At 45.8% G+C, this 13,449-nt stretch overlaps 6 protein-coding genes across 6 annotated transcripts; 2 read left to right on the top strand and 4 right to left on the bottom strand.

Moving 5' to 3' along the window:
• Positions 1-157: 157 nt before the first annotated feature.
• V1513DRAFT_85692 (ras family-domain-containing protein) lies at positions 158-1,529 on the top strand. Its single transcript, XM_066900627.1, has 4 exons — positions 158-217; positions 313-503; positions 748-820; positions 872-1,529. The coding sequence occupies exons 2-4, from the start codon at positions 368-370 to the stop codon at positions 1,347-1,349; spliced, it is 687 nt and encodes a 228-aa protein (XP_066753130.1). The 5' UTR covers positions 158-217; positions 313-367; the 3' UTR covers positions 1,350-1,529.
• A 486-nt stretch (positions 1,530-2,015) lies between these two features.
• V1513DRAFT_446147 (uncharacterized protein) lies at positions 2,016-3,355 on the top strand. The gene is made up of 2 exons (XM_066898218.1): positions 2,016-2,648; positions 2,703-3,355. The coding sequence occupies exons 1-2, from the start codon at positions 2,331-2,333 to the stop codon at positions 3,036-3,038; spliced, it is 654 nt and encodes a 217-aa protein (XP_066753129.1). The 5' UTR covers positions 2,016-2,330; the 3' UTR covers positions 3,039-3,355.
• V1513DRAFT_446145 (uncharacterized protein) lies at positions 3,219-5,475 on the bottom strand. Its single transcript, XM_066898217.1, has 2 exons — positions 4,842-5,475; positions 3,219-3,968 (listed from the first exon to the last, which is right to left on the bottom strand). Exons 1-2 carry the CDS (start codon positions 5,144-5,146, stop codon positions 3,707-3,709), a joined length of 567 nt encoding a protein of 188 aa, XP_066753128.1. The 5' UTR covers positions 5,147-5,475; the 3' UTR covers positions 3,219-3,706.
• Positions 5,476-6,246: 771 nt separating this feature from the next.
• Positions 6,247-10,046, bottom strand: V1513DRAFT_446139 (tRNA synthetases class I-domain-containing protein). The gene is made up of 9 exons (XM_066898216.1): positions 9,695-10,046; positions 9,555-9,630; positions 9,220-9,498; positions 7,952-9,173; positions 7,447-7,900; positions 7,184-7,393; positions 6,894-7,129; positions 6,751-6,836; positions 6,247-6,700 (listed from the first exon to the last, which is right to left on the bottom strand). Exons 1-9 carry the CDS (start codon positions 9,935-9,937, stop codon positions 6,438-6,440), a joined length of 3,069 nt encoding a protein of 1,022 aa, XP_066753127.1. The 5' UTR covers positions 9,938-10,046; the 3' UTR covers positions 6,247-6,437.
• A 48-nt stretch (positions 10,047-10,094) lies between these two features.
• On the bottom strand, positions 10,095-11,573 carry V1513DRAFT_446138 (uncharacterized protein). Its single transcript, XM_066898215.1, has 2 exons — positions 11,095-11,573; positions 10,095-11,043 (listed from the first exon to the last, which is right to left on the bottom strand). Exons 1-2 carry the CDS (start codon positions 11,284-11,286, stop codon positions 10,426-10,428), a joined length of 810 nt encoding a protein of 269 aa, XP_066753126.1. The 5' UTR covers positions 11,287-11,573; the 3' UTR covers positions 10,095-10,425.
• A 325-nt stretch (positions 11,574-11,898) lies between these two features.
• On the bottom strand, positions 11,899-12,678 carry V1513DRAFT_425672 (uncharacterized protein; the record flags this gene model as incomplete). The annotated part of the gene is made up of 1 exon (XM_066896133.1): positions 11,899-12,678. The coding sequence occupies one exon, from the start codon at positions 12,676-12,678 to the stop codon at positions 11,899-11,901; it is 780 nt and encodes a 259-aa protein (XP_066753125.1).
• Positions 12,679-13,449: the final 771 nt, after the last annotated feature.

Below are 13,449 nucleotides of genomic sequence, written 5' to 3'. Positions count from 1 at the left end.
TCCCAACCACCCTCTTTCGTCCACACTCTATTCGGTTTCTGAGCATCGTTTCGTGGTCTCCTTGCATCGGCAACGCATTTTTTGCCAGTGTTACGTTTTTGTCTCATCGCTTTATTCTCGTTATCGGATATTTGTCCAATCCATTTGCAGGCCCTTTAAGGAGTTATTTTTACCGGTCTCAGCTTCACTATCGAGTTTTCTTTCTTACTCGACTGCGGTGAGTAACGGGTGGAGTCTTCGCAAGGACAAGGCTTTTGTCTTAGAGCGTACATGTCAAAAAAGACAAGGAAACTAACTGAAGTAATTTGGTAGATTATAAATTCCCTTCCTTCCAGTTTGTCACATCAAGATCAAGAAAGAGCACATCATGAGTTCATTGGATTCAGCGCCGTCGGCGCCCAAGCCCACTGCGTCTGTTAAGCTCGTTCTTCTTGGCGAAGCCGCTGTCGGAAAGTCCAGTCTTGTTTTACGATTTGTCAGTAATGACTTCCAAGAAAATAAAGGTTTGTTTTAATTCTGAATTTGCTTGCCGGAGTTTGGATGGGTGGATTGACCAGATATGCGTGGAAAGGAGACTTTGATCCGTATCATCAGCGGTCACGATGTATCGTGCATCGACTTTCAATAGCGGCACTTCATGATAGGATTGAGTTTCCTCGAAATAACTATTTTTGATCCATTCACCTCCCAACTCCGCAGTATTCGTTGGCATGGAGACCGGCAGGCGCTAACACTATATCTTCGTAGAACCAACCATTGGAGCTGCTTTCCTTACTCAGAAATGCACTCTTCCTAATAGAACAATCAAGTTTGAGATATGGTATGTATTGATCGGTATGCCACGTGGGGCTGCGCATTGATACTGTCACAGGGATACTGCCGGGCAGGAACGTTTCGCATCGTTAGCGCCTATGTATTACAGAAATGCACAGACAGCTCTGGTAGTCTACGACCTGACAAAGCCCACTTCTCTAATCAAGGCCCGCCACTGGGTTAATGAACTGCATGCACAGGCCAGTCCCAAGATTGTCATCGCTCTAGTCGGCAACAAGCTAGACCTGTGCAACGAAGGCGGCGAGAACGACGAGGAAGAGGATCGACGCAAGATTTCTACTGAGGAGGGAAGGAAATTTGCTGAGGAAGAAGGTCTCTTGTTCTTTGAAACCTCTGCGAAGACCGGCGCGAATGTTAGGGACGTGTTCTTGGCCATCGCGTCCAAGATCCCAGAAGAAGTCGTCAACAAACGCGGAGGCGTCGCTGGCGCGAAAGGAAGAACTGGCGCTGGCGAGGGTAGAGTTGATTTGGAATCTAGATCGGGCGAGAACAATGCTGGGGGATGTGCTTGCTAGGCGATTGCGAGCTGGGTATTTTTTGATTTTATTTGCTTTCTCCTCGTTTATGTTTTATTGTCGCGCGTTATAGTGTTTTAATCAAGGTAGTCACATTTGATTGGTTTTGAAGTAGAAGGAATGTCGCGTTCTCTGCATCGTGTATGCACGAAGAGCTACTACTGGACTTTTTGAAATGAAAGCTCGAACAACGTCTTTTCTTATATTTGTTAAGTTGATTCTGGACATTATTTTGTTTGGAAGGCGCAATTGAATCAAGAATAGTAGTCTGTATTCATAGGTCTTTTAGGAGGGTAATTTTCACACATAGTATCTAGGGTGTTACAGCAATTTAATGGCATATTTCATATTTATTTGCATCATTTCGATGGCATGCAGTGGATTAGGCTTTGCAGTTCGCGTGCGATTCTTGAGATTTTTTTTTTGGTGGCGTCGCATGTAGATACTGTATGCAGGTTCCATCTCTGCCTATGCAAAGCTATGCAATTTGGATACTCATGCGAAATGAATCCATCCGGACATATTTTAACTATAGACAATAATAGGGATTGAACCATCTGACGTTGCTTTGAGTCGGTGTCCCCACGAACGCCACCAATACCACGCGAGTTTTTTTGACGGCAACCCCAAAAAGGTTATATTGGGCTCAGAACACTTTCCTGAACCTTTTTTTTTTTTTTTAAGATGACAGATTTTTCGGAACTTGTCAACTATTGAATAATTTTATTTCTTTTTTTTATATAGAGAATAGGAAGGCGTTTTTAGTATTAGATATATTTATTCCGGTAACGTCTGGTGTTACGGGATCTGTTATATTTTTTTTTTTTTTTTTTTGCGTTGGTTGTTGAGAGGCGGCAACTGAATTATCGGCCCTGGCTGCGAAATCTTCCGAAAAACCGCAGTTTTGCAAACAACACTGTGCCGCTATTTCACGAAGGGGGGGCACGAGAACTTTGATAACCACCAACTTCTTACAATATAATGTCATCCTGGGTCCGAGGACTTTTGGGAAACGGCAACAACAGCAGCAGCAGCAGCAACAATAACAACGATAACATATTAGCGGCGGCGTCCACACCGCAGCCAAAGCAAGATCCAACGCTATTCGCGGCGACACAGCAGCACGACCCACACGAAAACGCAGGACCGACAGATTTCGATATCGGGATTCGGAATATATTATCCCCTACTGGTCAGTCGTTAGAGTTACAGAGTACCGTTGCGCCGATTCCGACGGTTGGGAAGGACGAGCCAACGGATTTTAATCATCTTATTGAGGAAGCGAAGGAATATACTATGGTAACGTCTTACTCCAGTACTTTACATCTGGAAATAGTCTGACACTAGATATAGAGTCACCCAATAATCATCGGCGCCGGCATTGCGGCAGCGGCATTCGCCGCCCGGGTCGGCATCCGCGCAGTCCAGCGGTACCGCAACCTGCCAGTTGGCACCGGTCCCGGCGGCAAGAAATTTTACAAGGGCGGGTTCGACCCAAAAATGAATGCGAAAGAGGCACTCCTGATACTGGGCCTTACCGAGACGTCGCTGTCACGGTCGAAATTGAAAGAAGCGCATCGCAAGATTATGTTGTTAAATCATCCAGATCGGGGCGGGTCGCCGTATGTCGCGACGAAGATTAATGAGGCGAAGGATTTTTTGGAGAAGAGGGGTCGGTTGAAACCATGATCGCATATTGGAATAGACATAAAATGCACAGCGGGATCGACGGGGATAGACGATTGTATTGTATGATGATAGGGCGGACCCTCAGACATGTGGCGCTGTACTATATCGGCGGCGCTGATGTTATAATGGCATTTTTTTAGCGAACTTCTATTACGGTTCGAGAAGAAAACTGGCCATGACTTGTAAATAATCTCTCCTTATTGTTGGGTTGCTAGCTGATTTCGAACATAATACGAAATTTACTTGCATGAATTTAAATCCACATCAAGACCATTCTACTAGAATGATAGTAATACAGGAATATATTTCATAGACAACTAAGGAAACGATAGTAATGATAAAATCGATGATCAACCAACGAAAGATAAGGTAACTGTGACAACGCCTCCTAGACTGGAATACACATCCTTGAAAAACGAACCTAGCACACTATACACCGGGCCAAACCGACAATGTGCTCAGACGACCGAGCACATTAGTAACAGATGAGTGAAATAAATGAGCAACGCAAACAATGAACATATGAGACGCGCGAGAAAACCAAGAGTAAATTAAACAACGCAATGACAAAACTCTATCAAAAATGACACAAGACGAATGAAAGCCGCAAGTTTGGAGTGGCTAATATGAATAATGGAGAAGTTTGGCGATACGTGGAGCCATATGGACTATTCCTCCATCTTGCCGAAAACGCCAACATCGTCATCTTCCCGAAATTCGTCGTCCCGCAATGAATCATCTTCCTCGTCAAACATTATATCGTCAGCAGAGTTTTCACGGGAGCTTCGGTCGTGCTGATGCCGAAGTTCAGCAAGCTCATCCTCCTCAGTCATCGAGACAAGGATGGAGGCAGCCTCTAAAAGCTGAACCTGCTGGTGCTTTGAGATCAGCAACTTGGATGTCATGCTCCACTCTGGAGTGTGCTCCCACCTGCAACCTCAGTTAGCATATAGGGTCATACATTGAGCATATTGGTCAGTATGATTGCGGCGCAGATGGCAGTACAAAGCCCCTCTCTGTTGTCAGACCACACTAAATTTAGATCAGTTCAGCTAGCAGCTGCAAGATAACATGTCCGCATTTAGGTCTTCATGCAACTAGCAGAAAGGCCACTACTGTCGCACGGTTGATAACAGCTGCTGCTCCTATTTTTTTGGCGCAACATTTGTCGGCCCAAGCGCGACCCAAAAACGTCTTGTTCCAAGCGGCCAAATATTCCCCGCCATTTCAGGATCAGATCAGATAAGAAAATGAGTAGCAGCTTGACTTTTGGAGGTCGTTTCGCTGATAGCATGCAAAACTAAGGTGGCCCAGCCATCATCGAAGTTCGGTGTAACACCGCAAATACCCTTGCCCTTGTGGTAAAATTAACCGCAGTTCACCAGGCAGCGACCAACACAGCGCTGTCAGTTGTCAGCCGGGTTTCCTTGTAATCATGCCTCGAGGACATCCAACACCCATGGTTACATGAGCAGCCCTGAACCAGTGTCGGCAAATATTGCCTTTATACTAAATAAATATAATCCCTCGAACAGAACAGCACAGCAGTAGTAATTGAGTTATGTTGTATATGAAAGTGGATAGAAATATTTTGAGGTTGATGAGTTCAAGAGGCTTCTGTCCGGTCAAAAAATGTCTGGACTGTAAGACCCGACGCAAACGTACATAGAAGTAATGCAATCATCAAGAAATGCTGAACTTGATGTTATCCGCGGTATGGATTAATGCAGGATGAGTATGACCCAGTAACCACCATTGCGCGCAATCATACCTAAAAATCCGCAATGCATAAAATCCACTTACAGATGCTTTGTCAGACAGGAGATGTGCTTGTATCCCTTGCCACAAGTCTCGCATTTGAGCTCCTCCTTTAGTCTGCCGGATGTAGTTTCACCCTCCGAGAACCGGCGAGCGGCAAGGATCCTTCGCGAGAGAGAGGAAGCTCCCAAGCTGGATGAAATCGACGATGGTGGAGAAGGATAGGACGCACCGACAGACGACGACACGGATGATGAGACAGATGAAGAGAGATTGTGGGCGTGGGTTCGGGCGCCGGGAATCGAGTAAGGAGCGACAGAGACAGATGATCGTCGTCGTGAGGAGGTCATATTTGCTGATTGTATGTCCTGAGCCGACTAATTAGAATATTACTCTATACACGATTGAAATTATGATGTCGCTGGATGAAATGTGTTCGATGACAGGTGCCCAAGTGGACAAGGCGCAGTGCGGGTGATTCGGAACCGGCTATCGCAATTGTCGACAACAAATACGCAATACTTACAGTGATAGTAACCGTGCATTAGCGGTACGGAGTGCAAATACCGTAGAAAAATATGCTTGGGGATCAATTGAGTGACAAGCTGAGGTTAGAAGCTCGACGAGATATAACCGTTGCAGAGAAGTATTGTAGAAAAATCAAAAATAAAAATGATGAGGGGGAGGAGACGGGTCGCGAAGAAGCGTTGGGAAGCGGGCAGCAGCAACGAGGAACGAACAGGTCACAGATCACATCATCTCGGGGGTACACGCCAGTGAGTCACGACTCACAGACCACATGTCTGCACCTGGCCAGGCCAATGCTCCCGATTGGGACGCGACTTCCCGCACTCCCTGCCGCTTTCGGCCGGAAGAGGCTGGCCCCATCATTTTATGTGGGAATTGTCTGGCCGGACGGTAAATTTCACTAGAAAGATGTAGTGTGGCTGACTGTGACCCGGAATGTGACCATGGCTTGGACAAAGAGATCCTTCGTCTGCTGACGGTGAGAAATGCGCTTAGCTAGTGGTTGGGGTAACCAGATCCCAGGTCGCTCGCTGTCCACGCGATCTGACAGCGATCCCCCCCCACCACCACCAGCGAACCGTCAGCGAGAGTTCGCGATTGTTGCCACCATGCAGCGAGCCATCTGTGCCAGTTCCTCCGCGCAGTCGCGACGGTTATGCCTATTCACGTCCGCCGTTGCGACAATTGCGTTCCACATACATTTTCGCACCCATTGGTAATTTTTGGTGTCATCTATTAATAAGTTAATAAGTTACAAAATTCAGTCAGTATTTTTTTTTGTACTTTGCGGATTAAATGTCACAAACACCATCCACTTCCTGTGGGACCCTTGGCCCTGTCTCCGTGGTTAGGGTGGTGTGAGGACAAGGCACCTGTTATGATTATGATGCAGTTGGCCCTTTGTTTGCACATTATATTGTTCGCCAGTAATCCAAGTTTGATGAAGACCGTTGTGACTGGTCGCAGAGGGTCAAGTCAAGTAGAAATTAGTTTAGTATGAAGGATATAATTCAAAACTTAGCACCCCCGCAGGGAGTTGTAATCCCAGCCTTTTCGGTCATATTTACAATTACACAACATCTAACTATACAGTGTCTCTATATATACGTTAAATCACGGCGCATTAAATCCATGCATGCTCTTCACCGTCTCCAAGCACTCTCCACAAACTTCTGACTCCTTCTTGGCATTCCAGTGCCAGCATCTAGGACACTTGTGCCTCGACGGACTCACGACAGTCGTTTTCATCATGCTGCCCAATATTGTGAGCTTCTTCGGGACCGACGACCAGCGATATGCTGTCGTCGTCTCGCTGTCGGCGCTGGCGGTAAACACGTTGACTTCAGAAGTTACAAAATACTCCGCAAGATGAGCTTCTGCGACCGTCGTTAGCATTGTTTCTCAAAATAACATAACGGAGACTTACTATAACTTTCTAACAACGCGAACGCAGTGGTACCTGGTTCGGTAGACAAAACGACTCCCGCATCCAACGACGTTCCAATATTACCCCTTTGCTTCCATTAGTACGCATACACATACAGATAAGCAGCTTAGCACACTACATACGATTTGCGAGCAATTTCTAGACCGTCATTAACGGCATCCCGAATATTAGACAGTTGCAAAAAGTCGTCCCGTAATTTCTCATTGTTCCATTCCTCTGGAGTTTCATACCAACCTGACACAAATGGCGAGAACACGCCTTCACTCTGACCAGTTACGCAACACGGTGCATGATGCCAGGCTTCTTGCGTGAGGAGTGGGATAATCGGTGACAGAACCGACGTGTACGTTCGGAAAACCTGTCCAAACATTAGCATAATTATTTCTGTAACGAATCGTTACATTACACGTACATGAGCTAGCACTGTCAATGCAGTGCGACGAGACAGGCTAGATGGATGATCTGTGTAGAGACGAGATTTAATAAGTTGGAAATACGAAGATGACAATTCAGCAACATTCTTGTTGACAGCCTGGACAACTCTGTTGAAAGCGAAATTATCGTAGTGAGCTTTTACTGATTTCTCAAGCTCGTATAGACTATACAGTGCATGCTGATCAATCTGCACCTTTATTAGCAAAATCGCTCAGAATAAATTGAACATAAAAGATTTACCGGTCCAAGCTCTCCATATGGAACATCTCTTTCGTATGTGAAATACGGCGTAGGCTTGAAGTTACCCAAGATATATTTAAAGGTCCTCCGCAGCTTACTCAACGAATCCTGCACGCGTTTAAACGACTCGACACTAACGGAAATATCCGTCCTGTAGTCATTCTGGGCAACCCACAATCTCAAGCCGCTAACGCCAATAGGCTGCATCATGACCTTATCAATCTTATACTTTTCCCATGCAATAGCCCCAGGAGCGATTACGTTGCCGAGTGATTTTGACATTTTGCGTCCTTTGCCATCGAGCGTAAAACCGTGGGTTAGCACGGTGCTGAATGGTGCCTTTCCATTTCGATGGGTCGCCGTGTATGTGAGGAGCGAGGATTGGAACCATCCACGATGTTGATCTGAGCCTTCGATGTACACATCAACTAGATTTTTCCCCTTCTCACGAAGACTAATAGCCGTTAGCCGACTCGTTCATAGCAAATCACTGCATATAACCCACCTTCCATATTTCTCCTGGATCAAAGTCCAGCTAGTTCCACTGTCGAACCACACGTCCATCGTATCCTTCCCTTTCACGTAACTTTTCCTCTCTTCTCGATACTCGGGCGCTATCCAATGCGTGATGTCGTCCTCCTCAGCAAACCACGTATCAATACCAACCTTCTTAATTTCATTGATAATATGTTCAATACTAGTATCGGTCAATAGCGCATCCCCAGTTGTCGAGTCGTACAATGCAGGAATCGGAACTCCCCATGCTCTTTGCCGCGAGATACACCACTCCGACCGCTCTCTAGTAAAACTCTGGAGCCTATGCTTTCCCGATTCAGGGAGAAAATCCACGTTATCGAGGGACGTTACTGCCTTGTCTTTTATCGATCCGAGGTCCGCAAACCACTGTGCCGTCGCACGAATAATGACCGGCTTTTTCGATCGCCAGTCGTAAGGATACTTGTGCTGGTACCCGCTATTGACACCCGCCAATGCATCAGCCTCTGCAAGAAGATTGAGGACCGTAGACTGGCCGTCTTTGAACACTGATTTGCCTATCAAAATCTCGAGCCCGGCGGGAACGGTAGCGTCATATTCTCCGTACTCGTTCACCGGAGAATATGGTTCAATGCCATACTTCTGACAGACTAAATAGTCTTCCATGCCGTGTCCAGGGGCACAGTGAACTAAACCGGTACCAGCGTCCGAAGTAACAAAGTCCGCGGCCAGGATCGATTGCGTAACAGGATTGGAATGCAACGGATGCGTGTAGCCGAAACTAGTCAATGCTGATCCCGGAATAGACCCAGCGAGAACTCGCATAGGACCCAAATCGTCAGTAACAGATTCCGCACGAGACTGAGCCACGACAAGCACCCCGTGGGCGTCGCTGTATACAACTTGGTACGTCATATCAGGGTTAACCGCTATAGCTTTGTTCGCAGGAATTGTCCATGGTGTTGTGGTCCATACGAGTACGTGAACTGGCTTACCGCTGACGTCAACATCTGATTGCTCTTTCACTAACCTTACAAGCCCGTCCGGTATAAGGAGAGGGAATTTTACGTACGCCGCAGTGCTTCTATGCTGCGGGGCATACTCCAGTTCTGCTTCTGCCAACGCAGTATGTGACTGACAACTCCAATAAACCGGACGACAACGGCGGTATATGACCCCGGCATTAACCATCGACCGAAATACTTCCAGTTGCCTAATCTCGTAATCGGAATCTGCTGTTCATCAGCACGCACCACTTGACATATGCACGGAATTTACCCATAGTCTTATACGGGTTCTCCCATTCACCCATTGTGCCCCATTCCTTAAAACTACTCATTTGCTTAGTGATAGTGTTCTCGGCATGTTGCCGCGCTAATTTCCGAATCTCAACTGGCGTCAATTGTAATGCCTTTTTGCCGTGCTCGAGACTTTCGAGCACCTTCAATTCAATTGGAAGACCGTGACAGTCCCAGCCGGGTATATAGGATACTCGCCGACCTTGCATGACTTGGTACCGGATGATCATGTCTTTTATTATTCGATTGACGGCGTGACCTATTGTTGCGTTTGTCAATATCTGCATGGCTCAGGCGACGAAAAGATGAACTTACCAACATGTACGTCTGCATTAGCATACGGCGGACCGTCGTGCAATATGAATAAACTATTCTCCGGTAAATTCTCTTTCTGTTTTGCTCGTCAATCCACCAGATCCAATCATATTCCAGACCCGCCAACCCAAAGATCTTACCTGCCAGTTATACACCTGATCTGAAATAACACTTAGAAACTGCTCCTGCACTTTTATAGCTGCGGTACGATCGGGAAACTCCGTACTCGGAAGCATGACCGTATCGGAATAATCGTGACTCCATCGTTTTGCGCAAATTGCCGTTAACGGAGTCACAATTGCTCTGTGTCCTGGCCGTAGGAGTCCTATAACGGCCGGCGCGCCAGCATCACCGACCGATCTGTAGAGCCAGCTTGCGCGCATACTCCGTTATGAGACTTTGGCACGATTATAGCAAGCCCATACACATAAGATTTTAGCAAGCTATGACTCAGAAACTAATGAGTATTTCGGTGTCAACTCTCAAATGCCATGAACCATACCAATCTCTCCGACGTCGACAAACTCGCTCGGGAAATTACCCGGACATAAACTTTCCTACGCGTAGTTGCCTTCCACACTGACGTTCTCATAACTATATGCTGTAATTCAAGAAAAATCAGGAGTTCCTATTCAATTCATTCATAAATTCACTCCAGAATCGGGTCATTACATGAATCCAAACTATACCGAGAAGGCATTCATTGCCCAAATAGCAACCATCATGCAAAATACCTCCAAACTCCATAACCATTTTATAATCGTATTCAAAACCCAAAGCGCACCAAAATGCCTACATATAATGCTACCAAAAGATACAAGAAAGCAATTTGTTCAGCCTTACAGTCATACAGCCCGCACAAGTATGTACGTTAACCTGCATATTTATAGTACAATCCCTTCACATTCTTGCTCAAGGTACTAAAGCTAAACAATCCTCTGCCTCGCTCCTCTCTGTCGGGAGCAATTGTATACCGCTCGTACATATCCCCATACCCTCTTAGTCTCGGACTTTGATGAACTCGCGGCCTCTCGTTGCTGGCAGGCATCATTTGCGGATCGTAGACATATACGTCATTGGTCTTCTCGGCATGACTATCATCGTCTTCATCATAGGCATCATATACTTCGGATATAGAATTCGCCGATGTTGCAATGGACTGATATCCTCGGTCCTCATCCCCGATTCGCATTGCAATAGACGTTTCTTCGCTGGCATCCTTCTTTTCCCGCTCGTCCTGCAAAACACGAGCAACCCAAGCAAGAACACACCGTCGAGCTAACCATGTAGTCGCAGCAGCGACGATTAAAACAAAAAGTATAGCAACGACAAACGAAATTACAGTGCTCCACAATGTGATTGACGAAACTGAGCAGCCCAATGCACGAGCACGAAACTCGTACCGTTCGGAAGAGAAGGGGCAAATATCTCTGTCTCGGATGGCTGCCAATATTCCGAGATGACCTGGATCGGGGACGCATACTTGTGACTATAACAATCAGTTCCTGAAAATAATACAAATCTTCCGTTTAAGACGTACAAATGGACACCAACCACATTGCTGGGAAGTGCGTGCAGAGATACATGCTTGGCAGTTGGTTGAATATTGTAAACATTCGCGCATATAGCTATCTGGATTATCAACGCTCATAAGCTGTAGAGCTGCATCTCTATGGGATGAGACTACGTAGATATTACTTATCAGCGTGGTGTTTCCATCAAATATAGGCATAATCTGCCATTATCAAAAGATCATTATCACCTGTTATGTTATCCATCATGACGATGGTCTGCATCGTCATATCCATATTACCTGCCAACTCGACGTACAAACTTTTCTATAAATTGAAGCTAGAGCAGGAATGAAAACGGCAAGGACGGTAGTGATAAGATCATGTTTTTTAAACGGATAACAACAAATAGTAGTATTACGGTTGACGACGGATTGCCGGATCACAGATTAGGTTTAGAGTTCGTATCGGTGACACCATTGATGGACCGCCGTTCCCCTGATTCTAGGACAAACGCAGTTTAGTCGAATTTAAGTTTGCAGAGTCGACATTCATCACGCGAGCCCAGCCGCGAACAAATCTATCTATATTTCTGACCGTAGGGTCAAAGCTAAGGCGACAATAGCTGATTTGATACAGATGCCTTGTATTGTTAACTAGTCATACGGTGACGTACTGCAATTTTTACGAACCTGGCAACGAGCGAATTGACTAAGAATGATCTCATTACAAAAAGTGCCACATATTGACATGACACATCACAAGCGGAGGAAAAAAATATTAAACCGAGCCTATCCTCAGGGTTCCGAGAGGCCAAGATGAACTAGCAAAAACTAACCAAACCCTGCCCATTCAATGCAAAAACTGACGAAATTATCGTTCGATTCACTACCTTCGCTATCCTTCGTCTGCGATGGTCTGAGAACGGCAAATTTGTCCTGACAATCATTAGGCAAACGAGCGCCAACCATCCATGCCTTTTTCACCCCTGTACCCAATCGGCCAGACCCAACTAACTCGAGGAGTGAAAACTCCTCATCGTATCCGACACCACGGACAAGATAATGCGAATGATAGCGCAATGGATCACCAGGATACGCAAGGAACTGCGATCCAAACCTTAAGCCCGGAGAAATAAAGTACCCTTTCTGATAGAGATACTTGTATATATGAAACCGTGGTGTATCATAAATTGCACTGACCGATGATTCTGGTAGTGCGCATTTGTGCGTGATTGACACCGTCGGTGTAGTGTATGATGCCAGCGCCCCTTGTGACTCAGACTCCGTAGACTCAAGCTCATTAATCTTCAACTTAGCAGCGGCTTCGTCGATATTATTCTCGTCAACGGCAAGAATATTTCCATGGCTTAATGCTTCGTCGATGATGCGAGCCACGCCTTGTTGTACAAGCAAAGCAGCTTCTTCAGGCATCAGCTGCACTGGAAGACCAAGGAATACGCTTTGCTGCGGCACTTGAGGTAACGTACCGACCAAAATACCTGCGATGTGATGGTCATTGCGAAGCCTCTTGACAGCGTCAATATCAAAAACAAAATATTCTCCATCTATAACGCTAATGCATATCAAATCAGCTGCGTCATCTTCCACCATCTAATGAATAGTTAGTATCGCCGTCCGACAGAGCGTATCCAATTGAGTTGCGAAAGATAACAAATCATAGTAGACAGTTACAACATGCATGCAGTGTCAGCCGAAGCCAAACCTTGCACCCTTCAGGGGATTGACAGATTATAAGTAGGTTTTAATCATATGTACGTAAGCGTATAGAGTTCTGAACGTTGCAGTGCTTACCTATCGTATGTTCTTGCGCGGATACCGAAAATGATCTTCGTTAAAATCCTCGAGTCCTTGCGAAACCATTAGCAACAACTTAATAAATACCACATCATGTTAAATGCGTGTCTATTGTACGCAAGGATAGTTCAGAGCTTCTTAGAGGATATTTGCCTAACTCATTGAAATTATTTCCTCAGGCGAATGAAAAGTTTCATCATACATCCATTCCAGGCATAGCACACGATATATTATGCATCAAACCAATGCTTACCTTTTAGTCAACAAACATCTATGAGTCCCCTTTTCTTTATAAAAAAGTGACCATAGATTCGCATAAACGAAAACCCACGAAAGAGTACACACTAAGAGTCGAGATTTTTTTTTTTTTTAACTGAGGTGGCTTGTGATCCGACCGGCTACCAAACACAAAGTGTGAGTTTGTGATCACGATATACGACAAATGGTGTCGCCGAGAGATAGGTGTCTATGATTAGACAATGACCACTTTGAGATCCGCAGTAAAGTGCTGATGGTAGACACCGGAGTCAAGGGAGGTAGGTTTGAGCAACCGCCCGTCCACGCGCC

This window comes from Lipomyces chichibuensis (genome assembly GCF_038497645.1).
Source record: "Lipomyces chichibuensis strain CBS 12929 unplaced genomic scaffold V1513scaffold_19, whole genome shotgun sequence".
Lineage (NCBI taxonomy): Eukaryota > Fungi > Ascomycota > Lipomycetes > Lipomycetales > Lipomycetaceae > Lipomyces > Lipomyces chichibuensis.
This window is presented reverse-complemented; position numbering and strand designations above follow the sequence as displayed.

Coding starts and splice junctions, on each gene's coding strand:
- V1513DRAFT_446138 (XM_066898215.1), bottom strand. CDS start 11,286: ATGCCTATATTTGATGGAAACACCACGCTGATAAGTAATATCTACGTA. Junction 11,044..11,094: donor AATGTGGTTGGTGTCCATTT/GTACGTCTTAAA, acceptor TGATTGTTATAG/TCACAAGTATGCGTCCCCGA.
- V1513DRAFT_446139 (XM_066898216.1), bottom strand. CDS start 9,937: ATGCGCGCAAGCTGGCTCTACAGATCGGTCGGTGATGCTGGCGCGCCG. Junction 7,901..7,951: donor ATCCAGGAGAAATATGGAAG/GTGGGTTATATG, acceptor AACGGCTATTAG/TCTTCGTGAGAAGGGGAAAA. Junction 7,130..7,183: donor CATTGACAGTGCTAGCTCAT/GTACGTGTAATG, acceptor ATGTTTGGACAG/GTTTTCCGAACGTACACGTC.
- V1513DRAFT_446145 (XM_066898217.1), bottom strand. CDS start 5,146: ATGACCTCCTCACGACGACGATCATCTGTCTCTGTCGCTCCTTACTCG. Junction 3,969..4,841: donor TCCTGTCTGACAAAGCATCT/GTAAGTGGATTT, acceptor CTGAGGTTGCAG/GTGGGAGCACACTCCAGAGT.
- V1513DRAFT_446147 (XM_066898218.1), top strand. CDS start 2,331: ATGTCATCCTGGGTCCGAGGACTTTTGGGAAACGGCAACAACAGCAGC. Junction 2,649..2,702: donor AAGCGAAGGAATATACTATG/GTAACGTCTTAC, acceptor CACTAGATATAG/AGTCACCCAATAATCATCGG.
- V1513DRAFT_85692 (XM_066900627.1), top strand. CDS start 368: ATGAGTTCATTGGATTCAGCGCCGTCGGCGCCCAAGCCCACTGCGTCT. Junction 504..747: donor TGACTTCCAAGAAAATAAAG/GTTTGTTTTAAT, acceptor ATATCTTCGTAG/AACCAACCATTGGAGCTGCT. Junction 821..871: donor ACAATCAAGTTTGAGATATG/GTATGTATTGAT, acceptor ATACTGTCACAG/GGATACTGCCGGGCAGGAAC.